Below are 12,859 nucleotides of genomic sequence, written 5' to 3'. Positions count from 1 at the left end.
TTGTTGTTTTAAATATGGTGTGAGAACTGAAAATAATACCAAAAATACTAAAAAATACTAACGAGTATTATCTATAATCTAACCCTGTATCTTTAGGTTTCCCACTAAATGTAATACAAACGGAAATTATACTTGATTTTCATTTCATTTTCTAATCACTGCAGTTAAACAACAATCTTAAAACTACTTTGTATATTTGTAAAGTCTAAGTTTTCCCCCAAGCTTTGCTTTAACATATGTAAGTTTGGGAGAGCTATTTAGTGCAAAGTGCATGATTAATTTTTAAGTATTAAAAAAAGTTGCTCCCAGAAATAGGGTATTATTACGTGTATTTCATGGATTATTTTGACCTTACAAACAAATTTACAATGTGTCAGGAAGACACTTGAGCTCGGTGCCTTCACAGATATAAATTATGCTTTAAACCTCAACATCCTATGTGGTAGATACCCATCATCACCTTAGTTTTACAGACCATACACAGAGGCCCAGAGAAGTTAAATGATTTATCCTAATCACACAGCTAGAATGGGGCCGAGAGAGAAGTCCTTATTTTCTGAATCCAAGCCTGGTATTCCAGTGTTTTTTGATGATTTGTGCAAAGCTTTATAAATAAGCAAACAATCCTCTATCCAAATGTTAAGTGAAATGAAAGTTGGTTATTGCTGTTGTTGCTATTGTTTTAAAGCATATAGACATTTTCATTGTAATGTCTAATTTTCTGTCAATCTTGAAACAGTTTATCTTCCCAAGGCGGAAAAAAGGAGAGGGATTGTTTTATTTTGCTAACATTTCTAATTTCATCGATAGACTTTCATTTACTTTATATTTAAACATCCACACAAATTTTGAAATTTACTTTTCTGCACACAAATAAAAGAGGAACACTTCCATCCTTGTTAAACAAAACTAATTGGAATAATTCTGCTAGAGATAATTATGAAAATGAAAGTGAATATATAGAGGTCTATTTCTTTGTCATTTTGAGGATATATAAAATCTCCAGTTTCTCAACATAAAAATAATTTTGTTTCCTAGGCAGCGAATTCTTATGCACTTGATATATTTTTTTTATTTCATAGAAAGAGAAGTACTAAAGGAAATAACTTTAATAATAAAAGAAAATATACTGACTCTCCCATAACATTAAGAATATCTTCCCCAGAGATTTTCTTCCTGCATTCACTTAAAGAAATCATGTTTAAAAAAATCACACACACACACACACACACACACACACATAAAGTCAGATTGATTGATTATGTGATACCAGAACTAAACCAGGCTATTGAGTTCATAAGCCAAGAATTCCTGCAACTGATTTTTATAGGATTATTTTGTTTTATTCTTTGTACTTTTCACAGTATGTCAATCTGGACTTATGTCCTGATGAACAAAGTCATGTCTCTGATTTTAAAATAGATCAGATAAAATAGGGTAGTCACTTGGAAGCAGGGTGTTACCATGAAAAGAACATTATGTTAGGAAGTCAAGCAAATCGGTCTCCAGATCTGAACTCTGCAGCCACTGCTAACAAGTGACTTAACCTTTTTTTCTTAATTTTTTTTTTTAACATTGGTAGTAGTTTCTACTTTCTCATTTATCTTGAGAATGATTCCCTTAGATAAAGGAAATGAATCATGAAGAGAAACAAATCTTAAATTCTCATGAAGTTGCTACTTAAACAGGCTTTGAATATTGGAGTTATATTATATAATAAGTTTAGTTAACTTTTATATAGGTGTCATTTCCTCTAGGGAAAATATCAAAGCTGGATACAAAACAGATTAGAAAATGCTGGTAATTTCTAACTGTTAAAAAAAAAAAAAGCAGTTATTTATATCAAACTCTCTTGGAATGAAAGAAAATGATACTCATCCAATTAAAAGATAGGATTTTCTGTAATAATTTTGTAAACAGCACAAAAAAAGAACAGCTCTGTGTACAATGATAGTGTCTAAGACCAGTCCATAAGCCACAGAAAAAAAATGCCTCATTTTGCAATCACAACTTGAATATTTTACTAATAAGGCAGAAATATTAACTGGAATCTGAGAAATTTCACATTTAACATCTTCTAGACTTTAAATACTTTAAAATATTTTTAAACCATTTAGAAACCAAAAATATTGAAGTTAAAAAAATTCAAATGAAAAAAACCTCTTGGTTGAAGGCCTTTTTAGATCTATTGCAATGTAAAGTATGCCCTCTGCTGGAAAATGCTATTATAACAATTTGTTGGTAAGTACATTGTTTATTCAACCTAAGGGCTAAGCTTCTCTAAGTAAGATACAAATTGGTTCTTACTTCTTTCTAACCCTGCCAGGTACTGTACCCCCTTATTTCAACCTTCATGCATTTTTCACTCTACAGAATATTTCTCCTTTTTCACCCTTTGCTTCGGACTGTCATACATTTTCTTTGCTGAAAAGTGGTTTTGCATTTGAGCAGGAAGCAGTGCAAAGGGCTGGGGCCTCTATGCACATTGAGAAAGAAGAAAAGCACCTGTAGATCTCATTCACCTGAGAGGTAGTGCTTACAAGGTCTGCAAATAGTCTAATTCCACCTGTCACCGTCCTTTCATGTTTATTCTTGTACTGACCTTGTGATGCATTTTAGCTTCACCTATTTAGCTATTTCCATTTGCCTGGCTTCATAATCCCTGCAGCCCAGAATGCTGAAGATCCGAACACATGTGCACTCACGGGCACTCCCCCAGAGATTGCACGGGCTTCCTAAGTGTGCCTGCTTTCATACTACTAATAATACCCTTCCTCCCTTCCATCCTTTCTTTTTTAAGGTCCTTTTTCAATAGCTCTTATTGATAACATAAAAATGAACAACAGTTGGGTATTGTCCATATGGAAAAAGCAGGCTTTTTGTGATGCGTACATTTGGGACTAAGACACATCTTTATCACCCTCTTTCCTTTCCCCTCCTCCTCTAATGTCTCATTGAGATATACTAGCCAAGCTCTTCAAGACCACCAATAAAGTTATTCTGGACTGTGGGTTCCTTTGAATCTTTCTGTGCTTTTCTGTGGGCTCCTATAATTGGATCAGACACATTGCTAAGACCTCTTGTCTTTTTTTTTTTTTTTCTGAAATGCAAAGTATCCTAACACTCAAACACTCCTTTTCTTTTGAAATAACTTATCCTTAATCTTTTTTGAGAGGAAATAGATGACTTTTATTTTCAGCTCTATGTATATGGATTTGTGCGTGTGCGCGCGCACACACACACACACGCTCACATTTTGGTCTGTCAGATTCTGCTCTCCGTGCCAGGGAACATGTGTTCCCGCAGAATGGAGAGAAGCCACCTCCACCCACCTTGCATATTCTCTCCTGGATCCAAGCTTCTAGGAAATGAGTTCCCCAAAGAGAAAAAACTCTCCTAGAGCCACAGGCCCACATGGCTATCCATGGAGCTCCTTGCTCCTGTTTATAGAATTTATACCGCTGAAATATTTCAGTCAGAATTAAATTTGAATTGTGTGTAAGTAATAGTGTTGGCTTAAATTGTATCATGTATACCCTTTAGCCTTTGGACTTGGATCTCCCTCTATAAAGACGGTTATTGGAATACAAGGGGGCCAAAAGTCCCAGAGTGAATCAGCTGTGAGGGAAAAGCCCAGTGACCACTGGGAAGTGAGTCTTGGCAGTGACAAGGTTTAGGGACGGCAAGATAGAAGATGAATTGCAAACTTCTTTGGCTGATAAGCACCCCCTCTGGAAGAGCTATTCGAGTTAAGCAGGCTTAAGTAAGTCTGAGGAGAGTATGGGGAGACACACATTTAAAGGTGTTCTGGGAAATACACAACGGTCAGCTCCTTGAGGTAAAACAAAGCAAAACAAAACAAACCATGACTTCAAAGTGTCTGCTAATGTCCACGGTGTAAATATCCCTGCCAGGGCTGATTTCAAGCTACCAGCATGACGTCACAGAGTGGAGCTGGGAAGAGATGGGTGCCTCTGGCTCTGGCAAGCTAGTGGCAGCCGGCTCCAGCTGCCCAAGGCACGCAGTCCCCCCATGAAGGACTCTCCTAGAAACATCATCTGAAATGACCAGCACGCACTGCACTAGTATTTCAGAATTGTTAAGAGTATTTTTTCCCCTTTAGGGAAATCATTTGTAAAAGCCACAGAGAAGCCCATTAACTCTCATTGATCTGGGAAGTCTCTCCTACTACCTTCCCCCATCATTGCTCCCCTCTGATCAAACTGTTCCCCTGCACTTTTGTATACAAATTTTGCTGTGTTTACTACAGTTGGATTTTGATGTGTTTATTACCATTGGGTCCATCTTATATAGACTTTATTTTTCAGAGCAGTTTCAGGTTCACAGTAAAATTGAACAGAAGTACAGAGACTTTCCTTAAAAGCCCTGCTCCCGCACATGCAGAGCCCCCCTCAATGACACCCCCCACCCTAAACGTATTTTGAATCTTCCTACACCTACACCCTTGCTTGTAGTGCCCATGTGGTCTGAAATGCTGCCTACCACCTCTGTGCACAGATCCAACACAGGACGGATGTATCCAATTCCTCCTTAGGGAAGCTGTCTTTATGTCTTCCTTCCCAAGTCTACCCTCCTTAATCCTTTAACACGTTCTCCTTCACTCTGGATAGATAACTGTTTTCTCTGGGGGCCTGGAACTTGTTTTCTGGAACTGGGTTACAAACTCCTTGAGGGTGAGGACAACACGCTGGTACTTGGTTCTCTCAATAATAAGACCCAACCAAAACTCACTCTCCGGCTTCTAGTCCTCATTCACGTGCCAAAATAGAGAAGGTAAGTCCCAAGCATCAAATTAAAGTTAAAATTGTCGCCTTTGTTAAAGTGGTGCTTAAGAAAAAAAAAAAAAAAAAAAAAAGGAAAAAGAAAAACGCTTGACGTTTGTAGCCGTAAAAGGCTACAATGAAAATAAATCCAGCGCGTCTTAACTGCACACTGGGGAGATGCTTCCCATCAAAATACCTATGTCCTCCATCCTGAGAGATGAACAATAACCCTCATAGAACTAGTAAGCAATTGGGAGTCATATAACTAACCTAAATGGCTCCGGGGAAATTTCAAACAAAATACAAACCTATATTAACCGTTAGCCGACACTGACATCAGCAGGAACAGCAGCTTATCTCTCTCTGGCCATCTCTCTCTCTTTTTCTTTTTTCAGCTCAAATTAATATTTTCCTTTTGGATTGCCTCAGTAGTATTTCTAGTTCCCAATAATTGATGTAACTAAATTTAGCAAAATACGGAAATAAAGGATAACTACCTGTAGTGAAACCAATCCTGTAATAATGTGGGTAATCCTGACACAGTCTTATATGCTGCTATATCAATTATCTTTACCACTAAGGTCTCAAGTGCTATATGGTATTTTTTTTTCTAGAGATTCTAAAAATCTCTAAATTTCTAGAGGCTGGTGCTATAAAACATTATTCTGGTCCTCAAGTGCAAGGATAAATTTTGTGGCATTTTTACAGAAATTAGTATAGACCAAATCTAAGATTGGACTTTGGTCTATAAAAAGGCAAAACAAAACAACAACAAAAAAAGTGCTATAACAGATTGGGCCAGGGAGAAGGAGGCTGTTTTATAAAGGTCAATTTTTAAACCCCTCCTACAGAACATGATCTATGCAAAATATATCCACAATATATTCCAAAGCATAATGTCACCGGATAAACCTAAGGAGTGGAACATATGGGGGAATATGAAAAAGAAGGTATTAAAGTCTGAAAACAAGCAGGTTGGTAAGCTCATTAGCTGGGGTGGAATTTTAAAATCTTCACGTGAACGAATATATAAATCAAAATATACACATGCATTCACAGTCATGCGCACTGTATATTCACACATGGCACACTCTACAGTTACATTATAATCTTCCACCCTGGAACAGTGAATTCCATTCTCTTTATAATGTAAAAGCGCCCTCTGCTGTCCAATCTCGGGTACTTGCACCGTCTCGTTTCATAACCGGAAGATCTAACAGAACGATAAAAGAAGTCTGGGAGATTTTATGTGAAACTCTGCATCAAAGTAAGTTCACTGCAAATAAAAAATTTATCTTGTTTTGAATTTCATTTGCTTTGCTTTTATTTTATTACAGGGCATTAATTTCTAAAATGGTGTAATGTAAAATAACTACTTGTTTTTGAGAAAGCAAGAATAGCAGATTATTAAATATAAAATGATTGTACAATCAATTCTACTGTAAGCCTAGAGAATTAAAATGATCCAGATACCTTGTATTTGCTAAAATTAAGGTATTTTCAGCAGAAGAAAATGAATGTGGCTTTTGTGTCCCTCTGATGTTTTCTAGGGTGGTGTGGTCTAGAGAGAAACAGCACAGATTTCCAATATTTTCTTGTTATAAGAGATGACCAGTGACTTTAGGAAGCAGAACTATAAAATCCAGCATCAAAACTCTACTAACAGTCTAACAACTATTCAAATATCCTTTAGAAATTATTGTGTTAATTTAGAAGAAGGCAAGTTTTAAAAATTGGTGCATCTTCATTATTAACAACTTTTTAATGGGAAGTATTTGGAAGGAGGAAGGAAGAACATGCCAGTCCCCAGTGTGGAGGCATGACAAAAGCACTCTCCAGAGCCGCCTACTAGGGAATGCTGATATATCGCCCTAAGGGTGAAGGAGAAATGGGATTAAAACTAGTTTCAGGGCAGGCTACTGTTACTAGTGGTAGTATATCTTACCCACCAGGTGTGTTAAGGAGTCAAAAGGGCAGAAAAACAATACATAAGGAGTCTTTGATTGAAACTATAAATAATTACCATTTGTATGCACCAAGACTATTATGCACTGAAAAAAATATTTTAGAAACTGGTTCAGAAATAAAAATTAGAGGAGTCAATTTAAAATTAGAAATAATTCGAGTCACATTTTTTTCTTTCTGCATATGAAAATTCATATTTATAGAATGTGTGCAGCTTAAGAAATAAGTTTCTTTCAATGCTACTTTGGTAGCACTGGCTATATTTAAGCTGTATGTGAAATCTTAACCCTATATATTAAAATTAAAAATAAAGATTATATACTATCAATACTGGTGAGATATACAAAACAAAAATTATGCAAATGCATGTTACAGACTATGGGATATTTTCCCCTTTATTTTGACTGCTAATACTATGAAAGGATGCCCGTAGAGGCAAAATCCTTCTACAGTAAATTTTGCAATAGAACTTTTAATCAAAAGGACACCAGAAACTTTGTTGGGCTAATGGTAATTTACAAGTTATTTATACCTGTAATTCTTAGTTCTGGAGAGCAATAAGAAAATAGACCAACACTTGCAATGATTTATAGCATCTATGAACTGTCTAAGACCTAAGGCAAAGGAACTACATTTTCCTAAGTAAGTTACCCTTTGCTATTGTGCTGAAAAGGACCAGAATGGATTGGACTATATGGCTCTCAAGTCCAGGGGAAGTCCAGACATCATGAGGATCCTATAGACCAGAAGCTCATTCAAGTCTGTGAATTGGGTGGGGTCCTCCTATCACTGGACAGGGTATTATATACTTCTGCACGTTCTCAGACTAGTATATGTTTTAGTAGCTGTTCTTGCACTTACTGTAGGACTGTTACTAGCACTTAATGTGACTATACTGTGAATACTGTTTGACTGACAGGCCCATCAGTTGAGAGCTCCAGGGGAGCAAGAAGTCACCTCTATTATGTTCCCCCACTGTATTGGCAGAACTGAACACTGAACAGTACATGTCTGGCATGTAGGAGTTAAATAAATATTTGTTAAATGAAAGAATCGAAAGGAACAGAGGGCAAATGAGAGGGAGAGAGGGAACACAGCAAGAAAACAAAACAAAACCCTTTCTGTTCTCTAAGGCTATTATTAAGATCCAGATTTTCTTTTCACAATATGCAACTCTAAGTTTTACACTAACTAGTAAGAAAACAGAACATTTTTAAAGTTTTGCCTTTAATTTTGTTCACTTTAAGACTCAGAATCTTCGGTAGATACATAAGCTACAGACTGACAAGATGCGTTACTGGCAACCTTTGATGAAAAACCCTCATTCAAGATACAGGATCATTTGCCAGCCTCAGTCCTATCTTTGATTCTTTATAGTGTGGATTTAGAAAACAGCCAGTAACCCACAGGTATGTCAGGTATCCTATCAAGGAAGTTTATTAAAATGTGATAAATCCACATTCAGAGAGTGATTTTGGCATTCCCATAAGATCATGATTTCTGAAGGAGAGTGCAGCTGCTCAAGTGGAAAAAAAAATCCTCTGGAATTCAGGTTTTTGCTATTCTATATATTAAGCCTCACTAACGTGTGGTCCAGGCCAGTGATACAGTGTCACCAGGGAGTGCGTGAAAAAGGCAGAATCTCAGGCTCCACAGAGGACCTACGGAATCAGAGTGCATTTCAGTAAGACCCACTCCTCCCGATGATTCATTTACCCAGCAAAACAGCAGAAGCATTGCATTAAAAAAAAAAAAAAAAAAAAAAAAAAAAAAAAAAAAAAGTAAATGAGGCACAAGCTTGAATAGCGGGCAAACTGTAAAACATATTGGTACTATTTATGACAAAGGATTGCTATCCTATACATTTAGATAGATTTGTGATCACACAAATCAGCAAAAAGAATATAAACACCCTAATAGGAAAACAGGCAATTAGTAACAGCAACAAAAAGAATAAACTTACAAAAAGGTTTTCCACTAGAAATCAAAAAATTCAAATTCAAGTAGCAAAATACCAAATTGGCAAGGTTTGAAAATAATGATATTTTGTAGAAATAACTGTTTTTGCAGAAGAGATTTCAGGGCAATAAGCACTCTCTTATACTATAGGACACCTAAATTGGTACAAGTTCCTGGAGTGAAATTTGACATTAACTCTCAAATGTCTTAAGATGGTAAACATCATTTGATCCAGAACTTCCAATTATGTAATAGGTTTTCAAGAATTACATTGAAACATAGATATGAAGGGAGTTATTCACAATGTAGAAAATTTTTAGCATCTTAATTATTTAACAATTGACTTATTAATTATAAAGCATCTAATGGTCGTAACTATTATGAAGCCATTAAAAACCATGCTATAGAAGAATATCTAACAAACACAGGAGAAATGCTATTATGTATAAACATCCACTTATGTAAAAAGATCAGAAGGATAGATACCCAAATGTTAAAAGTAATATATCTACATTGTGGAAGGATGGGTGATTTTTTTCTTTGTATGTTTTCACGGTTTCCAAATTTCTTGCAACGCAGCTGCACTACTTTTCTGAGTACAAAATAGGAAATTTTGGAAACATCTGGATGGCTCGGTCGGTGGAGCATGCAACTCTTAATCTCAGGGTTGTGAGTTCAAGCCCCACATTGGAGGCAGATTACTTTAAAAAGGGTGGGGGGAGAAAATAGTAAACTTTGCAGTGGTGTGATGGAGTCCGCTTATATTGGCTCACCAAAGTCAATCGTTAAATTTTCAGGAATTTGTGAGCAGGTTGTTAAGCACAGCCATTTAAAAAATTAAACTATATAGGGGCGCCTGGGTGGCTCAGTGGGTTAAAGCCTCTGCTTTCGGCTCAGGTCATGATCCCAGGGTCCTGGGATCAAGCCCCGCATCAGGCTCTCTGCTCAGCAGAGAGAGCCTGCTTCCTCCTCCCTATCTCTCTGCCTGCCTCTCTGCCTACTTGTGATCTTGATCTGTCAAATAAAATAAATAAAATCTTTAAAAATTAAATTATATAGATTTACAGTTAAATAAATTATATGAAAGCAAAGGTAATGAATACTTAAACTCATCACTTCCTGATCGTGTTTCTGGATTTCCCTGTTCTCTATGGCATTGAAGCTGCTGATGCTCACTGTATCTGCTAGCGGAAATGCTAACAGAATGGTGAGCTGGTGCTTCTCTCTTTCCAACCCAGGGACGTGAGGTTGGAGGTTTGACATCAGCTTCAGGGCGAGCATTTGCATCATGAAGATTGGCAAATACTATAGCTCAGGACTTTTCTTTTCCCCGCAGAGTTACTTCTTAAACATTTATCACACAGCACAGATATTTAATTTTTTTTCTTTTAAATGACTATTTCTTGTGAAAATAGAATGTGGCCTTTTGGTGAAAAGAGAGGAAGAGAGGGTTTTTCTATCATAAGCAAATTAGAGAGGGGAATGTAATTGAATTAGTTTGATCGTTCCGGAATATTTCATATTAAAAAAGGTGGTCATGGTGGTAAAGAGTTCTCTCACCAATTAGTTACTGTAAATCAAGCCAACCCCCGTTTAGCACCTGTCATCTTCCTTTCTACAGCCTTGTGTTTGGTCTCTATAACCCAGATGAACCTCTCTGAGACATCCCAATCTATAACATAAAGAAGAGATAATGAATGGCCTTCTTAATTCTCGGAGGTTGGGATTAATCAAACTAATTCATATATTTTAAAGTACTTTGAAAACCATGAAATATAGGGTATGATTATAATACTTATCACATCACAAAGACCATAGATAGCTTCTCCTACAGTAAAATTAGAACCAAATGTGTTCCTATTCATAACATATTAATATTGCACTCGTTTTGAAACATTTTTAGCCACAAAGAATTCTTTTCATTTAAACATTTCTAGAAATAAGATTTTAATAAGAATGCTCACAAAACCCCAAGGCCCAAATTTTCTCTCTGTTTCACAGAACCCGACATCATCAATGCACCAACTGATTCTTCGGGAAGTGGTAATTAGCACAATATGGAAACGATGTGCAGGTTCCAAATACCTGAGACAACAGAAGAATCCACCAAAGACGAGTCCGGTGAATCATTTTCCTCGTCCCAGCCCGCTCCCTCAGGACTTGGCGGACCTGTGGCTAAAAGAACTGCCTCTTGAATGTCAGGGCTACTTTCTTGTGATAAATTCTCAGTCTCTGTGAATGAAGCATCAGAAGGTAAACAGGAGTCAGCGCAAGCTCGTGTAGAGTCTGCTTCGTGGCAATTGCTATTCTGAAAATGAAACAGGAGTTCCTAATAGACATTTACCTGAGTGTATTGAAATACTCTGAAATTCGCAAGAGAATGTAAATCATTTAATGCAATATAAAAAGCTATTGTCATTTTGAAAACCAAGTGGAGGTTTCCAGTAGAAATTTGCCTGAATATACTTTTGTACTTTGACATTTTGAAATGCTAGGAACATATTTTTTGTTATGATACAGTATTTCTATTTTTAATATGGACACAGTGAGTAATTCTTTTGTAATGATTAAATTTTATCTAAAAAGACATCATGAGAAGTACCACGGTAATCACTAAAACAGTCTGGTGATTTCCTATCTGACCATTACTGGTAGGAAGTAAGACACTAATTTAGTGACACAAAGTTATATTTAAGGCAGAATTATGAAAATGCAAATTTGGCAGTGGTTTTTCTTTAGCTTGCGCTCTTGCCATTTTGTTCCCTTGCTGTGCGTTCTACATGAGATGTACATATGCTTTAATGTCAGCCTAAATTCATGTATTTTGAATATCTGGAGATTTTTTAGGGATTCAATAAAATATTCTGTATCCTTCCCTTCCCTTTCCCTCCATTTCTCCCATCAGCCTTCCTTCCTTCAACTAACATGTAATGTTTTCTTCAGGGGCTATGTGAGTTACAAAGAAAAACAAGAGTTTCTGGTCTCCTGAAGCTATAATCTATCAGAGAAGACTGATTCCATAAATAAAGTCTCTTAAAGTATCATTGTGGATGAACCCATCTTAAAGGATAAAGGGAAAGTATGTCCTGTGTGTGGAGAATTTCCTGAAGAAAATTGTTGTGACTTCGGACTCTGTTGTTCGGCAAGACGACCTGACAGCGTTTACAGGTACACATTAGGTATGTTTGGCGTTTGTAATCCAAATCGTCCATTTATTTTGTACTTATCATTTAAGTGCTATGGAAATGTTGAATCATTCAATCCTCCAAATAGCCCTAGGTAATAGGTAATATTATTTTCCCCATTTCACAGAGGAGTAAACTGAGGCACAGAGAAGGCAAATACCTGCTCCAAGCTACACAAGCAGGGAAGTAAAAGAGCCAGGATTCAATAAGCATCAGGATCTGCGGCCCAGGCTTCTGTATCTGTCAGTTCAGGCCACAATAAAATAGAGATGGAGTAACTCAAGCAAGAGAATTTTGTTTTCCCATAGTGGTGGAGATCGGAAGTTCCAGATCAAGGTGTCGGCAGGACTGGTGTCTGGTAAGAGCTCTCTCCTAGGGTGCAGAAGGCCACCTTCTCACTGTGTCCTCACATGGTGAAGAGAGAGACAGAGATCTCTCCCTCTTCTTATAAGCCACAGTCTTATCAGATTAGGGCTTACCCTTCTGACCTCATTTCACCTTAATTACCTCGCTGGAGGCCCTATCCCTCAGACATAGTCACATTAGGGATTAGGGCTTCAACATATGAATTTAGGGGAAACACAATTTAGTCCATTGTAACTCCTAAGCATGAGAATAATCACAGTGAACTTTATTCTGGTCATGAAGACTTCCCAGACCAGAAGAAGTGTTTAGATTCTCATAAAAAGAAGCACAGTTCAGGAACAAAATTTAAACCCCAATCCCTCTGATTGGATTTTCAGAGGAAATGAAAAAATAAGTCCTACTTTTTGGAATGAGAAGGTCAGGAGCAACCTGCCTGCAGGTAGGGGTGGTGAGAAGGACACGAAAGCCACCTCAGCCAGGGACTGGAGCTTTCCTTCCAATCCTCCGAGGAAGCTCAGAGACCCCCTTTCCACTCTGCTCCCTGCCGTCACAGAAGCCCTCATATCTGGGTCAATGCCCACCTTCACTCCCTTTGGTAGG

The 12,859-nt window shown here is 37.2% G+C and overlaps 1 protein-coding gene and 1 long non-coding RNA gene across 2 annotated transcripts in view; one reads left to right on the top strand and one right to left on the bottom strand.

The window, feature by feature from the left end:
- IFIH1 (interferon induced with helicase C domain 1) overlaps positions 1-12,859 on the bottom strand; it is a 55,839-nt gene that overhangs the window by 31,737 nt on the left and 11,243 nt on the right. Inside the window, exon 3 of the mRNA XM_082691250.1 lies at positions 10,794-10,940. Within this exon, the coding sequence (XP_082547376.1) occupies positions 10,794-10,940 (147 nt within the window). The remainder of the gene's footprint in view (positions 1-10,793; positions 10,941-12,859) is intronic.
- On the top strand, positions 10,947-12,176 carry LOC309844411. Its single transcript, XR_014300669.1, has 2 exons — positions 10,947-11,887; positions 12,021-12,176. It is a non-coding gene; the product is annotated as an uncharacterized lncRNA (long non-coding RNA).

Source organism: Mustela nivalis (assembly GCF_964662115.1).
Source record: "Mustela nivalis genome assembly, chromosome: 11".
Classification (NCBI taxonomy): Eukaryota; Metazoa; Chordata; class Mammalia; order Carnivora; family Mustelidae; genus Mustela; species Mustela nivalis.
The sequence above is the reverse complement of the archived record's forward strand: the minus strand, read 5'-3'. Positions and strand labels throughout refer to the sequence as shown.